Source organism: Athene cunicularia (assembly GCF_003259725.1).
Source record: "Athene cunicularia isolate RWA chromosome 4 unlocalized genomic scaffold, athCun1 chr4_part2, whole genome shotgun sequence".
Classification (NCBI taxonomy): domain Eukaryota; kingdom Metazoa; phylum Chordata; class Aves; order Strigiformes; family Strigidae; genus Athene; species Athene cunicularia.
Genome location: NW_020799099.1, coordinates 5,219,570 through 5,238,579, shown reverse-complemented (window position 1 = coordinate 5,238,579; position 19,010 = coordinate 5,219,570). Strand labels below are relative to the sequence as shown.

General features: G+C 35.9%; 1 protein-coding gene and 1 long non-coding RNA gene across 3 annotated transcripts in view; one reads left to right on the top strand and one right to left on the bottom strand.

Moving 5' to 3' along the window:
• Positions 1–19,010, bottom strand: part of PRSS12 (serine protease 12) — a 42,719-nt gene that overhangs the window by 14,248 nt on the left and 9,461 nt on the right. For both annotated transcript variants that reach the window (XM_026848039.1, XM_026848040.1), the window contains exons 4-10: positions 17,007–17,157; positions 12,225–12,403; positions 11,437–11,578; positions 10,276–10,472; positions 7,055–7,196; positions 788–993; positions 35–113 (exon numbers count right to left, since the gene is read on the bottom strand). In XM_026848039.1, coding sequence (XP_026703840.1) covers positions 35–113; positions 788–993; positions 7,055–7,196; positions 10,276–10,472; positions 11,437–11,578; positions 12,225–12,403; positions 17,007–17,157 — 1,096 coding nt within the window. The remainder of the gene's footprint in view (positions 1–34; positions 114–787; positions 994–7,054; positions 7,197–10,275; positions 10,473–11,436; positions 11,579–12,224; positions 12,404–17,006; positions 17,158–19,010) is intronic.
• The window catches only part of LOC113479763, a 28,878-nt gene continuing 23,858 nt past the window's right edge, over positions 13,991–19,010 (top strand). Inside the window, exon 1 of the long non-coding RNA XR_003398334.1 lies at positions 13,991–14,116. This is a non-coding gene — a long non-coding RNA (uncharacterized LOC113479763). The remainder of the gene's footprint in view (positions 14,117–19,010) is intronic.

Below are 19,010 nucleotides of genomic sequence, written 5' to 3'. Positions count from 1 at the left end.
TATTCAAAATTACTTGTCTTTATCAAATATTTACCGTAAAGAATTTTTCCCACCAATTATTCGCTTTTGTCGACGATGTAGTAACCTCAATCCACAAACAGAAGCAAGAGAATCTAAACCAGAAAGGGAGATGTAGGCAGCATTAAACTCAAAATGAAAAGTAGCCAATCTTCAATGAAAGTTAACTAAAAAAACCCCACAAAGGCTGAAGTTATTCTGTGTTTCATGGTAGTTTTTAACAACCAAATTTTGCTTGGGGAGAATACACTGAATTTTCTCAGACTTAGAAATTCTTTTATTATGTTTCTTTTATTAGAACTTAGAAAAGCTGAGATCTTTTGACTGTGACCACAGAGCAATTTACACATTTGTGCTCTGCTTCTCAAGTGTAGGAATTTTTAATAGGGTTCTTCCTTCCTTCATGTAAGTGGAAGCAGAGTTTGGCATACCACATAGGTCTCAATCCTCAGCTGAAGATAACAATACCGTGAAAACATTAATGTAGCTGTCAAGGTTTGTGCATTTTCATGTCTCTCATACAACTTTAGAAATATGGCTGCTACGGAAGGCAAATACCCTGTATCATCTGAATAGCCTTTATGACTCCTTCGCACAGCTGGCACAACAATAAGACCACACAGTGTAAGTAGAGAGGATTTCCCACCACTTTTGTTTCTTTTGATATAACTGTTTCCTTTGTGAAGTGGGATTGTTTACGTTTGTCTCTTCATACCATGACAGCTCCCCATCTGAAACTGTTGGTCTGCCACTCATAACGGGCCTTCACCTTTGTTGCTGTTCCCAGGGGCCTTCTTGCTTAGGTGGTCACAAATCACCCCTGCGTCCTCGCTGTGACGGCAGTTGTGCATCCCAATGTCCTGCTTAATGCAGTCTGCCAAGGATCTCTCGTTTCCTGTACACTTCACGTTATCCACGTGGATCGGGCCTTTGCCCTCCCCAAAATATGCCATTGTCCTTGCTCTAGATGGACCTCTGGAAACAGAGCATATTTTTTTTTATTACACATTTTGAGTCATTCAACATTTTACTCAACTGAAATATTTCAGAGTGAGTAGCAAAAGACATTGGAGTTTTATTCTAAGCCCTGTCACTGATTCACTTTGTGACAACTTTTCTTCTCATTGCCTGTGTTACTCTGGTACGTAGAAAAAAAAAAATATGTGCAACAAAATTGCTACAGTTCATTTACGTTTAAAAAGGGCTTTCCTGTATCTAGTTAGAAGACACCATGCAAAGTATTTTACATTGTAATGGCATTACAAATACCTATAAAGCAAAATATGTGAAAGCTGCTTTTTTCATAATCTCTTTAATCCTCATATAAAATCAGCATCTGTGAATGCTAAAAATAATTTTTCTGGTCTGATTCCCTCAGAAATATGGGCTGGTTAAATACAGTGTACTTGCAGTGTAGTAGGAGCTATGTCTTACAGATTTATTAGTTGATAATAGTTACTAACGTATTTTGATATCATGCCATTTTTAAAATGTACCCCACAGTTGAGTTCTAAAACTGTAATGTATTGGAGAAAGACTGAACCCAGTTCAGTCTCAGCACCCTCCTTTTCCTGGGAGGAACCCCCCTGCTTAGTGTTTGTGTAGCATTTTCATAGATAGGACTCAAGGCACTTTACAAAGAAGGTCAGTATGATAATCCTGTGCTTGTGTAAGGATAAGTATCAAACCTAAGTATTTAAAATGTCAGACTTAGGACATTTTACTAGGGTTTGAAGTCCTGATCCTTATAGCTTATCCTTAGAGCTTGTATGTAGTGTTGTGCAGCTTCTGCAATGACTGCAGTGTCAGTTGTGTGAATGATTTTTCCGAAATGAGGGAGTGGATGAACAAACGCAATAAAAAACCCATGACTTGTGCATGTAAGCATCTGATTTGGATAGATTTTTACTTTTAATTACTTAGGATAATGCTTCTTAATAAAAAAATAGATGCTTTGTTGTATACAGTTTGTCAGAAAAAAATTGTAAGTGGGAGACCACTCAACTGGCTATAGAGAGGTGGGACAGGAAGCCACAGCCGCCTCTAGGTGTGTCTGAACTACAAGTTTACATATCAGTTAACAGCAATTTACTGATATTTTATTGTGATAAGAATATACTGAATGCTAGATAACTAAAATGTTATGCCATTGCATAGGTTTCCATTTCAAAGGGTGAGTTATAGTTGCATATTGTAAAGGACAGTACTTCTATGTATGCAGAAAGGTAACTGCATGTACAATGTAATGCTGGAGTAGAGAAAGAGAGTTTAACAATGAAAATGTATGAAGCAAGAAAGTATTTCTCTCCCTTTACAGCTTCTTTATACCTCTTTTAATACCTGCAATATTGGGGAGGATAGGTGAGAATGACATAAAGAGTTTATGTCCCTTCATCAGCTAGGGATTCTCTGTTGGGGAGGAATTTTGATTTGTCATACCATTTTCAAAGCTTTGTCATACTGGAAGTGTGGCTGGATCAAACTCAAAGAATCCAGCCATCAATTGCCCATATTCATATAACTGAAACTTGAAAGTAATACATACAAGCATCCTCCTTTTTCAAACTTGCACATGAAAAGCCTTGACTATTTGGATTTTTTTACTACATACTGACAGGCAGGTGTGCAGGTTTTCTAAGCAGGGAATGTTGTTAGAATGCAGGAAAGAGAAGCATGTAAAACATTTGACAGAGATGATACTAGAAGGTCAACTGTCCTTACATATTTTTAATTTCCATGGCTAGTGTGTATTTACCAGATAATCCAAAGCCTTAACTGACTTTGGAACCAGTATAGGACAATCTTTGCCTAATGAGTTTAGTATGATTTAACTTGTCAGTCACAAGCAATGTGTCTCTCCTTGCTCCAAATATTTTCCTTCTTTGAATGATACTCTGATTACAGATAATTGCAAAAAAAAAAATCCAACTTTTCAATACCCGTGGGCAGCTGATGTGTCCATGTATGCTATTACAAAATAGCGAGACAGTACAGGCACTGGTTGCAAATTCTTAATGGGTTTTGGTATCTCTGTGTCAAAAACAAAGTTTCTGCTTCAGGGCATTGCTCTCAAGTTCCTCAGGATATTGAAAACTACTTTGTTGTGAATCACCACAGTATTCTTAGCCTTTCCCAGAGAAGTATTTATTGCAGTTTGGTATAGAATTGTCTCTGTGGACTCTTATTGGCTACTTAATAAGGGCACTGCCTCCATTGTCTTACCAGATAAATCTCAAAGAATACTCTGACATCTGTGAGGTTGTGTATGTAAATATTTTAGGTGAAAGAGATGTAAAGAGTCAAAGATGTAGGAGGGAACTCAGTGCATATAGACTGCAGTCATGGGACTTGGACTGCAGAGACTCTTCATACCTTTATATGAAAGCGCTCTCTCTCTTGCTGTGTGTCAGTAATCTCTCAGTTTGCTGGTAACTGCTATGAAAGGTGTGTCCATACCCGCTCTTAACCAAAAAGCCCCCACTGTTTAAATAGAACATCTACCAGGAAACAACGGTAAAAATCATCTTGTTCTAGAGCAAGGAGTGCAGCTTAACAGAGAAAATTATTTCATGTAATTGGGAGATCTCTAAATGTAGAAGTGTTAAGTCTTACATGTTTGTGATGTGCTGGAATGTGCCCTTACAACTGGTTTCAGTCCACCCTTAACAAACATGTGCATGTGCCTTAATTGCTCCTTTCCAAGCCAGCTATTTATTCACAGATGACCATCAGAGAAACAACCTTTTTGCTAGCTCAGATTTGTCCGTAGAGAGAAGGACAGCTTCAGCTCTTATCCGCTGGCTTTTCTCAGACACAAGGCCATACACAATAGCATGCTGAGCTCTTCAGATGCAGTATTACCATTATTCATAATACTGTTAATCAGGAGATCCAGTTCATTAGTACAGATGGCCAACTACCCTAGAGCTTTTTTTTTTTTTTTTCCTCTAGTAGATCATTTTTGAAGCACTAATTGCAGGATATTTGGTCATTTGTTGTGTATGTGTGTGCACATGCATCCATGTGCATTCTTATAACCCTGCCCTAGCTGAAAGGGGTCCAATTTTACCGGGCCACTTAATTCACTAAAATGCAAGAGCATCTAAAACCAACTGTCTTTTGCTCTTTACTCACTGTATCAAAATACTGTTGTACATTAAACTCAATCACACAGTAGATAGTACTTAAGTAAAGGTGTGTGTTCTCCTAGTGTTTATCTTGCTACAAATATACTTTGATTAGGGTGCTATTAATTATTTTTATGTTTTCATGACTGGTTTTAGACTATTAGTAGGGCTGTTTTCTAATGTTAGTTATATTATGTTTTCCTAACATTAATCATGGATTCGACAAACTGGCTTAATGAGACATCTTTAAAACTAGTATTGCTTTGAGCCTAGTGATTTTACCAACTCAGGGATTTTCTTACTTCAGTCCTAGAATGAACCTCAGTAAATGGCTGAGAATGTTCCAAAGCAAGATTTCATAAAATAAATGTACATAAATGTACATAAATGACAATATGAATAATATATGCAGGCAAAACAGTCCATTTTCTCAGTGTTTACCCTTTGCTTATGCAACTCTTATTTTGAAGTCAGTCTTTTCTCCCATGTGTAATAATTAATGTGTGAATTGTTTCTTCCCAAGGAATGTAATTCCCCAGTAGGAAACACTTGAGAATTAAGCATAGCATTGTAAAGGAAGTTGAATGGTAGTGTCTAGTTCTGTCATCACTCTTAATGAAAAATGATGTCAACTTCAGTATTAGGTATTTTTTAAATTCATCCCAGGAAAAGGTCACAATATGTTTATTTCTAAAGAAATAACATTCATCAACCCTGAAGCTCAGGTGCATGAACCCAGAAGCCCCAGCCTTGCTTTGGAACAGTCAAGTCACCACCAAATATAATTTGAACTTCAGCAAAAAGATCTGTGCATGATCTCCCAGGCCCAGAAGCAATTCCAGCCCATCAGTGCATGTAATGACATGGTCGGGTTTCTGGAATGCAACTGTCTAGACATAGGGTCACCAAGATCTAGCATTTCCAACACACTCTCCCAATTTCTGGAACATAATTTTAGATTTCTAAAACGTTTCTAGCCCTAGTCCTTCAGGAAACATGTGCTGGGTTGTATCCTATAATCTTAACCCCCATTCTGCATTCTGACATGACACAAATTGAGAATCCAGCCAACTGTCTGTCCTTGCAGAGATTTAAAAACAGAAGGTGGGGTTAAGTGGTTGAGTTTGATCTTCTGAGGGAGACATATAAAAGGCCAGAGAGGCTGAGGATGAAGCAGACTAAATGAATGATTCAGTGGGAGATAATACAAGTCAAGTTTTGTAGTTTTGAAGCCATATTCTACTACATATATTTACTAAACAAATACCAGACAATTTTTAAAAGGCATATATGTTCAGACATAATAATATGTTGTTCAGTTACACAAACTTTACATTGTTAGATACAGCAAACAGATTACATGATTTGTATTTCTTAAGATCAGATTTCTTTACAGATACACTCAGAGAAGACTTTTCACTAGTTTCCTGTTGTATTTCACTAGCCTTCTGGATATTTTTCAGCTCACATTAGTTCTGCTATTTATATATCTGCCCTATAGCTGTTATATCTTTACTGCTCTTAGGTATGCAGAAAAAAATTGCTTACGAGTGATGTAAGCCTGATTAAGCAACTTAGTTCAAAAGTGACATATATGCATTGTGGTGGTTTTAATTAGAGGATGTTTTTGTCCTGTCAGACCTATTCCAATATTAAGTGAATCTTACTCAAATTACTATCATGCAGGCCAAAGCCATATAACAGTTTCATCAAATTTCCAAGCTACATTAAGTCAAGCTAGATGAGTAAATGAAGGAAAAAAACATGAAACTAGGAATTCATAGCTAGTGCGCCTACATCTGAATCTGCAGCAACCATATCCGCACCTTGTGACAGTGGACACTGACCTGTTGCTATATTTCATTAAAAATTACGTTACGTTAGAATCTATAAGGATTTCAGAGTCATCATTAAGGTTCAACAAAGATAAATATTAACAATATGCAAAAATCACCTTTCAATGAAAACAGATCAAGAACTCTTTAATACAATACAACATTACCCCTGAAACTTTAGCTAAATTCCAGACAGTTTCCATAAACTGTGGTAAACCATGTCTAGTTTCTAGATATTTGTATTTTCTTTGCTAATGTAATGCAAAAGGCATTTTAAATTCCCCAAGGTTTTTCTCTGTATACTGTTAAATGACTAAAGCACTAGCATTTAGGTACCTTGAGTTTTTCTATGTTGATTAAAGATGACTCAATATAAAAACTGTTATATGAATGAAAATTGTCACTTAAATATGGTGAAACACAGCTATCAAAATCAGAAACAAAACAGAGGATCTACATAGTTCACAAAATATGTAATCCTCTGTGCTATTCTAAATGTTAATATTAGTTTCTCTTATTTTTTCCAAACCAGAAATTTCATTCTTAACTTTTAAAAAATGTTTAGAAATCTGAAAACAGAAGATGAAAGAAGTACATTAAGAACAGTTTGAGTGGCAAAGAGCATAGAACAGATACACTAAATCAAATTATCTTTTCAGTGCAACTAAATGTAAATAAAATAATAAATCGGTGTAATATGTTTGTATTATATGACATGTAGCACCATAAGTGACAGATAAAATATAGTATTTAGTCAATAGCTTAGTATTTAACTTCTAAGTAATATTTAATAACTAGCATTACCTCACATTTCAGTTGCCAGACTGTGACATGCCTTTGAATATTAAAAGTCCTTTTCCCAATTATGCTAGTAAATGAATACTCCTTTTGAAGACATAGCCTTACTACTTCTTATATGAATAGTATAAATAAACTTTTCTAAAAGAATGACAGACAAGTTTTAAAAGGTATATATAATGTTATCAGACATATGTTAGTGATAGTCAGTTGCAGTAACTTAACATTTTTCGATTCAGCAGATAACCTGAGAAACAGCTTAATGAGTTTTCTTACTTGTAGCCAAGCTGTCGACAGACTACAGCTGCATCCTTATCAGACCATCCATCATCACAAATTGTACCCCACTGGCCATTGATAAAAATCTCTACACGTCCTTCCTTCTTATTCTCACCATCCATCAGCCTGATGGGAGGACCTGGGAATAAATTACTGCTGTCAACTCACAACAACAGAAGCAAGAACTAGTACTTTAAGTCATTTTCATCACATTCAGTATATAGGGTCAACTGATGTTTATGTTCAACAAGCCTCATATCAGCTGTTAAAGTAGTCATATTTTTCTTGGCTGGCAAAAGGAAGCAGTTTGTACAAATTACAAGACAAATATGAAATACTACTGTATTTAGAATTTCAGAGTTCATCTTGTTTCTTCATTTCATACAGATATGTGACATAGCTCAGAATTTGACCACAGTGGGCACAGAACAATTCTCCCCCTAACAGCAGAAAACACCTGAGGTATCTTTGATAGGATACTCATATAAGCTGGACGTGTTTTCCTTGCAGACACTTTATGGGTGAATTTTTCTCAGTTTAGAAGTCCATTCTCAGATTGGTTGCTACCACTTCTCTTAACCACTGTCTCAGCAAAAAAGTGCAGCATTGTGTTCAACGTCAGTTACTTATTGTTATGCATGCTGTTCTGTAGCATCTTTTGTGTGACAGCATAATGTTCTACACCCTGTTATTCTAGACTAATGCCTGATTATTTTTCCAGCAATTTAAATTGATTGCTTATTCAGATATGTTCATAATACAGAATCTCACTTATGTGGATTAGTCAGACTTAATTTAACTGTGGTTTGTTCAGTGTTTGGCCTGTAGTTAAATTCTAATCATTAGGCAAAGTACATACTTGATTCTTACATTAAAACTCCTTTATAGAATGCAAGCAATTCAAGTAGCCTTAAAACAGTTACGAATTCCTCTGAGGTCTCTTTATAATGTTTAAATGAGAATCACCTTCTAAATCTTTTCGTATGTCATACTTTGTAATCCTTAAAACACCAGTGAGAGTTTCTTTTTAGGATAATTGGAAAGACTGTTCCTCATTCTTCTAACCTGTTCCTAATATTTTCTAAATCTGTAAAGGTGAGAAATTACTTAATTATGATATTAAATAAAGCAGTATTTTGAGACATTTACATTTGATATTTAAGTCAGATTAATTTAGGGTATGATAACTTTTGTCTACCAAACCTTGCTCTGGATCGGAGCTAGTTAAATCTGGCCTAATTCATTAATTAAAAGAGAAAAGATTTGAAAACAAAATTAAAGTCTTTTTGCTTCAAATGTCATTTAAATAATATTGTTTATACTGGAGTTCATACTGTCTGGACAGTTACATTAATTACCTTCACCAATTTTCTGTTGAGCTATACTGTCATGATCTTATGTACTAAACAAATGTTGTAGTTAGTGTAGTGTAGTCTCTCTAATTTTTAATGTTCCTTAATGTCAGTATTTCTTCAAGTCATATAATTTACTAATTTCTTATATTTTTTGACTAAATTCAGCCTTGCAGGGAGAAAAAAAGGATTTCTTTAAATGCTGGGAAGTAAATGGTAAGAATAGAGTCTTTGTCCACTTTCCAATCACAAAGCTTGTAGGAAATGTCAGATACACTGTCTTCATTTTCTTGTTGAAATGTTGTGTTACTCTGGAAGAATATGATTTAGGTGAAAATAATATTATCCAACTAGAAGCATGTTATTAAATTACAGTGTAGCTATTTTATTGTTATCTCATCATCTTGTGTTTTAGACTATATATATATATGAGCACAAAATTAATGTAACTTTCTGGTAATGGGGGATGTGAGAATTTTACCATATGGATGCATTTAACTGAACCAGACCTCCTTCAGCTAAGATTGTATTTTATAGGAATTTGAGCAAAGCAGCACAGATGGTTTGCATCTGTAAGGACAGCAGTCATGATTTGAATTCCTGTTATTTTTGGTCTGAGAAAATACTTTCTACCAAATACGATTTAACATCATCTACACATAATGGAACTGTACTGCAACATAAATCCTTCATTGGATCAAAATGCTATAAAGAAAAAGACTGTAAAGAGGGAGAGGCTAGAAAAGTACTTGTGGAAGTGCTGGTGGTTGTTATAACAGGTAGCAATGCCGTGCAGTTTTAGTTTGCAGCATAGACCTTCAGTCTCTGCAATTTCCAGAGAACTTTAGGCACCCCGCCATAAAAATCCATTAGATTTCAGTAGAAGCTGTGAATCTAACCCCACTAGTTTTAATTCTAATTTCAAAATTGACTGAAATATACTTGGGTAAATTAAAGAATATTGGCAACAGTTTGTGGCAGGTTACCTACTGACAAGCTACAAACTTTGTATGTAGCATATTTTAAAAATGAAACTGTTTTTCAGATTTGCTGAAGAACCCATTGTTCCCCTGCAATTTTTACTGTGTCTGTGTGATAGCCAGAATTCTTGTTAAATTATCTACATGTGGATTTAGGAATCTTTGGAATTCATTTGTATATATTTTGTTCTACAATGCCACTGTGTAATTACTATTTTTCTCTCATTTCTTATCTGTCTTTGTATTCTTTTTTTCATACAAGTTTGTAGGCTTTCTGACATTGGAACTAGCTCTTTGATCTTTGTTTGTAGTATCATTCTTTCCTGGTCAACATTTACCCAGGCACAACACAAATGATTTGCAGTAGCAATACAGAAATAATGTAATGCTTCTCACCCTTCCTTCTTGCAATCTCTGAACTTTCCTCTTTATCTGTTTTTTTCAGGCTGTCTGAATGTAAGGCCATAGGAGGATATACTACTGATTTATGTTCCTCAATGGTCAGATATGTCTCTAACTTTTGATAGCATGAGACGGTTACTGAAAATTTGGAGTGCCCAGTGAAATGCAGTTATACCATTAGAAAGTGCTGAATAGGTCTAAAATCTGGTGAAGGCTGAGAGAACAGGACCTCTGGAATCTGACTTTGTTACCTTACAAATTTATGTTGATCTTTAATGTTCTGGCTGTTTAGGTTGCTTTAAACAAAGCTGGATTATTTCCTATGATCTTCAGGAAGAAAGCATTCTTTTTTCCCTTTCTGTTCCTTCTTTGCATGCATCTGCCAAGTATTAGGATTTTGAGCATCCTGAAGTATACTATACTATGGTTGAATCTGCACCCATTGCAATATTCCTACTGTGACTTTACCGAAGAGATGCCTTACCAAGTGAGAGTTTATGGCTGTCATTATCTGGATGGCAAATGAGTCTGACATCTTCCTGATGGTTGCAGTCATGCTCTCCCCACTCTCTCCTTGAGCACTGCAGAAGGTTCGTCTCCTTCCCTGAGCAGCTGACATCATCCAGCCAGATGGGCCCAGAGCTTCCTTCTGAGTAGCTCTCCGGTGCACTTTTTCCATACCTGTGTAACACATACATATACATAATGTTTTGGTCCACAGTGATCTGAGGGCCTGCGATCCTTAAGCACTAGAAAGGAAATAAATTATTTCTGAAGAAATAAATGTTTCTGAAGTAGTGACAGTAACCAGCGTTAACCATGACAGAGCACGTTCAGTTAGCATTAAATTCAACAAAAGCACTATATGCTGCTTCTATGGTAATGGTTTTTTAAGAAATTACTTTACATTAATACAAACTTGAGAATGTAATACCTTTGATTAAGGCCTCCCTTCAAGCAAGCATATGGCTGTCTCACTGACTGAGACTTAAAGCATGTTCTTAGTATTACATATACATTTAAATGTCACAGCCTGGGAAAAATGAGACAACATTCTTTTTTGAATGTGAGCTGTTATAAGCTAAGGCAAGACAACAATCACCTAGTGAGAGTGTATCTTTGCAGCCACAGTCAGTAGGAAGTGAAGAGCAAATGCATGAAACTAATGGGATTTTTTTCTGAAATATGCTTTTCAATACATAACAGTGTTCCAGGGTCAGAATGTGGATTTTTCTGAGCTAGATCCAGAAGGACTTAGACCTTGAAAATGTCTGTGATTTTTAATGACTGTTCAACAAGCAAAGATTTTGAAGAATCAAACTTTTATAGGCAAAACAGAATACAACACATCAGTTTTTCTCTGTAGCATATGCATTGATCTTAGCCAAAAAGATGATTAGAATTTCGTGAATAAAGGCTGTTATGATTTGACAACCTCAATTGAAGCTTTTTTTCCTACCTATAGTGAGGCCATAAATATCTCTTTGAGACTGAGGGTAGCAGACTTTATTGGATTTCAACTCAGTAGTTCCTGTGAAGCACTCAACTAATATTAAAAAAGCAGACTCTTGAATAATGTAGGGTTCATGTAAATGTCATCATTGTCAAGTCAAAGAGTCAGATATCTAATATCAAGTAATCTTACTTAAATCCCAGCTGCCGGCAAACCACCTGTGTATTCAGCTCTGTCCACCCATCATCGCAGATTGTGCCCCACTGCCCAGTATAATAGACCTCCAGGCGTCCCTCATGACTGCCTTTCCCACTTGTTAGTCTTAATGCACCATCTGTGTCATTAACAAGTAAGGAAAAACAAAAACAAGAATCAGTTTTTCTTAGGTCCAATTATTGTTCTAAAACAAAATTAATAACATTGTGTTTACTACATCTGACCAGAATATTAGACTACTAAATGTAGTGCTGATCACTAGGTGTCATTTAACGAGAAGATGAGAGAAATACCATAATGCACCCGGCCAGCTGTTAAGTGTTGCATAATGCAATTGCTTAAGTGCAAGAGAAATAGCACAAGATATTGATCCCCCAGTGCCAAGTCTGCAGGAGTGGGCTCTGATTATGTGGTTTCACTGTATATACACCTTATCTTTGTATATTCTGTTATTTCCCATTGCTTTTATGCTGCAATGCTTACTGCCATTGATAGATGTGATACACAGGCATGCCCCACATAGTAAGTGGCAGTTAGCATGTTACCGAGCAATCAAGGCTTTGTGTTGAATAATGAGATTTTCTGTACCTGTAAAATTTCCACAGCCAACAGCTGGTTTGTTTTGGTACTGCCAGAACACTTTATTACTGGGGAGGGGGTTGTGGGTGTGTGGTGCAGCTGCGAACCTTACAAATTCTCCTTCCATAGCTGTGAACTCTGCATTTGTCACTGTTTTCCTGTGTGATTATTGCCAATTGAAGTACCTGTGAGAGGTGTGCAGGAAACACCAGCATCTTCTTTGTGGCCGCAGTTGTGTTCTCGCCAGGAGCTTTTTGGGCACTGTTCTAGTGACAGTTCATTTCCTGTGCACCGCACTTCGTCCAGTAGCACGGGGCCTGAGCCTTCTCCAAAGTAAGCCTGGCTCCACGCCTTGGCAACACCCCTGTTGAAGTGCAACAAACACCCAGTCACGAACAAGCAAGCTGAAGAGTCTGGGACTGGGTGGGAAGAGCTAAAATATTGCATATCTAGCTTGTAAAACAGCAGACGGGACTGCCTGAGTAGCCGCAGCACTGGTAACTGACAGCGCAGCCCCTGTTATGTCACATAACGTGATGTGGTTCCACAGTCAACTTCAGTCTCACCTGAGGCTATGGAGCAACTTGAACATAACTGTTTCCACACTTAGGCGGTTTGAACATATTTAGAAAATTGCTTTCTGTTGTTTTGTATTTGTGAGATTTTCCTTTTCTGTCCCTTTTGATTTTTAAGCATATCTTTCCTAGAACAGATTATAGACGTACAGTCGGGTATGAGGATTCTAATTTTAATTTAATGGTTTTATGTAGAAAAAATAATCCGATATATATTTCAACAGTACTTTCATCTGTTGTCCTCAAAACTCATTAATCAAATCTCACATACCAGAAGAGGTAGATAAAACCGAATGTTCCTCATTTAGTCAAGTGAAAACCATGGCAAAGAGATCTTAAGTGACTAGACAATGTCATACCACCGATGAGTGGTAGCAATAAGAACAGAAAGCAGACCAATGACGAGCCTTGTGTGTGTTATGCCAGCATAGAGGATTCTGAGCACAAAACCCTATGGTTTCAGCATTAGAGAAATTAGGCAGTGTTTAACACTTGATGATCTATCAGGATTTTTCCAGTTCTATTCAAGATAGCATGTCTTTCATATGCAAATGTTTTTCATGGTTTGGTTTCTTTCCAATCAATAGTTTCTCTATTGATATATCCAGTCTAGTTTTTGTAGGAGTAGTCTCAATATCTCTCTTGTTTTTCAACTTGTAAGATTGAAATGTCTGTCTAAATTTTTATAGTCTAAAGGATTAGTTTAAATTAATTAACATGCAGTTTGGGTGTGGGGCTCTGTATTAATTTTTAATTTGCTTTAAAGAGAGTTTTCCATACCAGCCCTATATTGTCACGTAGCACCTAACAGGAATGGTATGTTCAGCATATACTGAAAACATGACAGGTCTTGACTATTTTGTTTTGGGATGTAATCATTCAAACTCTTCGTTGGCTTTTGCAACTGTGTGTCAGAATAGTACATTGATGTGATTTTTTTTTTTTTAATATAAATTGTGGTAGTTCATGTTTTCAAGGCACTAACTCATTAATCCATGCATGGATTTACATAGATGTGAATTTCATTTTTAGTGGTTTGTATAAATATAGAACAATCTCCGTTCTCTCTTTTTTTAAAAAAGGAAAACAACACTAAATTTACAATTAGCAATCATACAAATTCTTGATAAACAGTAAAGGGGTATGGGTAAAATAACAGTAAGAGGCTTATAAAAATTAAATTAGGATCAGGAAAAGGTTCTGTAAAAAGGAAGGATGTCGAAATTCATGGTAGACACTGTGTAGATGGTGGTGCTCAGTAAATAAAAGCACACACAGTCTGTGTTTTGCATTTTCCTTTTTGTTTAAAATCAGTTTGGTTTTAATATTTTCAAGCTAATGTGTTTCATTAATCTTGAAAATGCACTGTTAATTTTCAGACTATTTCTTTGATGACCAGAAGCCTTCTTCAAGTGGTGGAGAACATGGAAAATATGAAAAAGCAGGTCTTACTTACTCAGTAGGGAGAAGAGTTATAATCTGCAATTGCTTCAAAGAAGCGGGTAACCAACCCAAAAATATCCTCACTCAGCAGGCAACATTTTAGCAAAACACATTGCTTCAGTCTGAAGTTAGTACCTTATTTTTGAGAGATATTTTTAATTAGACATTGTGTTTTCTTCTGAATGACCTTCCTAATTCCAAATAACATATTAACAGCTTTCTTGCTCTATTCTTTTTCGTTTAGCAATGCCAAGAAGAATTTTAATAGAATGGAAATGGTATTTTTTCCTGAGATTTGCAAACATTTCTTGATTGCCCTTACTATTCTTTCATTTAGTTTGTTAAGTAGCATTATGCTATATGTATATATATGCTATATATTAGTATTAATGCTACATGTAGCATTAATTTACTGAACACTTGCATTTTGCAATGCTGGTAATGGGAAAAAGAGCCAAATCCTCGATCTCATATTTCATAAAGCACTGCTTTTCAAACTGGCTGAAGTTGTGAATGCCTACATAGTAAACTAAGAAAATATAATTCAAACGATACACTAAGGGTAATACTTATTTCAAATCTAGGTATCCCATTTATATTTAAGCAGCTAAATAAATAAAAATGTCTTGGTTTTCCAGTGTATCTTTCTGACGTACCGAGATAGGCTCTGTGAGTTCTCAGCACTTCATGCCATTTCTGTTAAAATGAATAAGTATGGACTGAAGAGTCTACTTTCAGGTTACCTATTTTTATTAATATTACTCTAAATATATTACAGGCTTATTATAGAAACCCTGGTTTACTGGTAGTTTTTAAGATTATTGTACTTTGGAACATTCATATGTATCAGATGAATTATCTTCATTTAAGTTTATCGAAGAGTATTTGCATATATACAGACTGCACACAAAAAGAAAATTCTGCTACATAGCTTCCATTTCTTGTGGGTTTTTTTTAATGCTCATGCTGGTACAAATTTATAGAAAATGTTAGAAAAAAATAAATCCTTATTCTTTAAGAAGCTGGCTGAAATCAAAGAGATAGTGCCTGACTACTCTGAATGTTGAAAACAAATTATACCATAACCTAGTAAGATTCTCTGGAGTTCAAATGAAGCAGAGGCAACACATCCCATTACTATAACAAGGTCAATCTGTATCAAGCAAAAAGCATTTATGAAACCAAATAATAAAATAAATTATTGTTTTTCACCTATTAATGGTAGATTAATATTCTGAAGTTCTTATAGGAGTGCTAACAGAAAAGCTGAAAGGGTGTGGGAAAGTACTTGCTGAGATTCTTTACTTTTACAATTTGTGGCATGTTTCCAGATGGATTAACAGTATGCAAATTTACATTATTTTTATTACTTCTTAACTGGTTTATTGCCACTGTCGGTAAAATTTCACTTCATAGTAATAAGCACATTTGTCAAGACATCTTGATTATTTGAGAAATTCTGTAAGTGTCTAGAAATATTTCAGAAAGACTTAGCACCATTTTAATACAATTTATTTACTCAGAAAAATGAATGAAATTAGAAACATCTTAGAACTGCAGTTTCTGAATATCAAATATAAGTAATCAAATGTTTTAGTGTAATCACTGAGGCAAGTTAAAAACCTGACGTTTGTTGTTAGCATACAGAAATGTAAAGTACAGTTTAGTAACTCCCCAAATTTATTAATAGAGGCCCAATTCAAAATCAGAAAAAGCCTGTAAGAAGATAGACTTTCTATTAGGTATTCCCAATTGAAAATGTATGGGAATACAGAACTATAATATAAACCAAAATAAACTGGGTAAAAATGAAAATTTGGTGTAAGAGGAGCATGTTGATTCTCACTAGGAGACCTAGAAGCTTTTTAAGTACTGCACAGTTCTCATCCTTTTGAGCTAATTTGGGTGGCACCAGCAGTCCAAGGTCTCCGTTTCACGTTACAAAACAAGTACCCTCTGGGGGCCACCCATTAATGCCCCAAAGCTTGCTACCTTCCATGCCACTTTTTTAATTCATCATAATCCCAGCAGGGTTGAACAAGAGAGTCCCGTTCCAGTCTCCTCTGCATTGACCTGCTTAGTTCCCATCCAGTCTGCCTCAGACATAATCCCCTTCTTCTCTTTGGGTTTAAAACTTAGTATCTGCTTGGCAATTTGCTCTTCATTCTTTCCCTCTTCAACCCATCTGACCTTTCATCCCAATTGTCCCTAGCTCCTTCCTCTCTAATCGAGAAATTATCTTCTTTGCCTCCCACTTCTGGAGCATCTTTCCTCAAATACTGAATACTTACCTTCTGTGTGGTATAAGAATCACCCCCGGCTGTTTAGAAGAGGAGCAAGAAAATCCTGTTCTGCTGCTGTGACTATACGGACCATGCTTAGTTCAGACAGAATTGCTGGCAAGTTTAACTGTCAAAACTTCAAACAGATCTCTACTCAGTATATGCAAACTGACAATCTTCAGAAACTCGTGACTTAAACGAATCTTGAGAGATTCTCACAGGCATGCCAAAAACCATATTCCTCTGACAAAGCAGTGCTCTTACTCCAAAGCAAGGAGGCTGTTAGACTCTTCAGTAAAATGGATGTAAGGATTTTAACAGTCAAAGCAACTTCCTTTTCTTCACCTACGGTTTTAGATTGAAACTTTACTGAAATTGTAGTGAGTTTTCACTGAAAAGTCAGCATTTATTCTGAGGCATATCCTTTGTCTGTCCTATAGACAAAATTGCCTCTATCATATAATACTGAAAACTGGATCCTATAAATCAAAGTTCAAGGGAATTGAAAGTAATAGTGCTGTACCTGAACCTTCTGTAATTAAACTTAGTTACTGCTTCAAAGTATTAGTGCAATTTTAAAGGAGCACCTTGTGACAACTCCAAGCTACGTATCTCACTAATTCTCCTGCTTTGCTGCTGGAGTCGAAAATATGTAGAAAACACAAACCCAAGGCCAAGCTGCCGACAGACAACTTCAGCATCTGCATCATCCCACTGATCATCACAGACAGTCCCCCACTGGCCAGCATGGTAGACTTCTACTCTTCCTTCATGAGCGTTGTTCCCACCAGCCAGCCGGATCGGAGTAAAGACAGGGGCTGTGATCAAACATAGAATATAGGAAAGGGTCATTTCTTTTTCTAAAATGTTATCCTGATAGCAAAGAAAAAAAGAAGATGGCTTCATGGTTTCTCTGACATCACTCAAGAACTACACTTTATTTTTTGTAGTTAGGTGGAAAACCTGAAATTAAACTTCTTAGAAATGAGTTCCCCTAAGCTCCACTCTCAATAGCTGAAGAATATTATACAGACAAGTAACCATACTGATCTTGAGTTACTTAAGTGTCAAAGCGTTCACAGATACCTGGGGCTGTAAGGCCGAATGCTACAATCAGTAAGTAGAGCTGCATTTCTGCCAGTAAGAGCTAACTTTGCTCTCTATAGGCTCGATCCCAGAGGTTAAAATCTGAGAGGCAAAAATTCTTTCAATGCCACAAAAGTAGAAATTCATCCTCATGTTTTCTCATTTGTTTGGTAATTCCAGTTAGAGCAGTTAAATCTTACTGACTGTGGAATCTCACTTTAATTGTGCAAGTATTGTTCCCTCCCTCTTTCTGAGATATGGTTTGATTTTTGGTCTTTTCAAATCATTAGCTCTCTTCTGGTTCAGAAGAAATTGTCTTGAAAGTGTTACTTTTGCATGAAGCTATAATAATGGAAACAGCTTAAAAACATATTAAAAAAAATAATCACTCTAGTATTTAAAAAGGTTATTTTAAAGTTTCACTATATCTAACATCTGAATGATTCAAAATGTGATTAATTTTTATGTAGGCCTTCCAACCAATTAATGCTACTATTTCATCTATTTCTTCGCTTAAAAAAAAAGAAAATTGAGGATATTTCTCCAATTTCATCTTAATATTTCACTGGTATGAAATATGCTCTTTTGTAATTATTCAAAAAGGCTAGTTTGCAGGAGAACCTGTGAAACATGAAAGCTTCATCTAGTCTGCCGAAACTCAGGATCAATTTAATTCATTTCAGATATCCTGGACTGTAAATTACTGATAAACTCCCTTTCTGCATTATTGAAACAGACACAGTCGTTTAATAAATTTATCCAAGCAAAGCAAAGTTTTCTGGTGAAAATGGCCGTAAAGAGAAGGAAAACCTTATGATCTAAAAGCATAATTTGCAAATTTATACTTTTCAGTTTCTTTAGACAAAACTATGTCTCTTGCTTTGCAACTTGTCTCGTGGCTTAAAAACATTCTCCCCTCTACACTACAGTTTTCTAAATTAATATAAAAATGATTTTTAGAAGTCATTTATCAAAATATTCCTCATGAATAGCAGAGCTGTCAGACAAAAATGCATCTGTCTTTGGATAGGAATGTAAGTAGGAGAGGAAAGGCAGCACAGAACTGGCTGCGGCCATACATGATTTGGTTACAACTGAAGAAACTGTCATTGCCAGCTCCTCATCACTGCCAGCCTAACCTTTCTCGAGGCCAGCAATGTCTTAAATCTGATGGCATAATTGCCCATTGAGTTGCCATTTATCATGTTCATTAAAATAATTTGAAATGTCTTAAAAACATTAATAATACTTTTGTCCTAACAATATAATTTTGACTTGTGTGAGTGATGTGTGAGGTAGCAACCTTCAGCTGGGAAGACTTGGACCTGTTTTAAATCTATGCAGAATAGGGCAAAAACTTTGCAGTTTCTCGTGCAATGTCATCTACGTTAATGTGATCCCAACACTTCTGTACCAAAGGAGAAGGCATAGCCTGTTTATGAAATTGCTGCTCCTCCCTACTGTTCAAGAAAAGCTAACGAATCGACATGTAGCATATGTAGCTACCAAATATAACCTCCAAGTAGACAAATAAATTAATAAGTAAATATTAAAAAATAAATAAATGGGGGGGGGGGGGAAAACA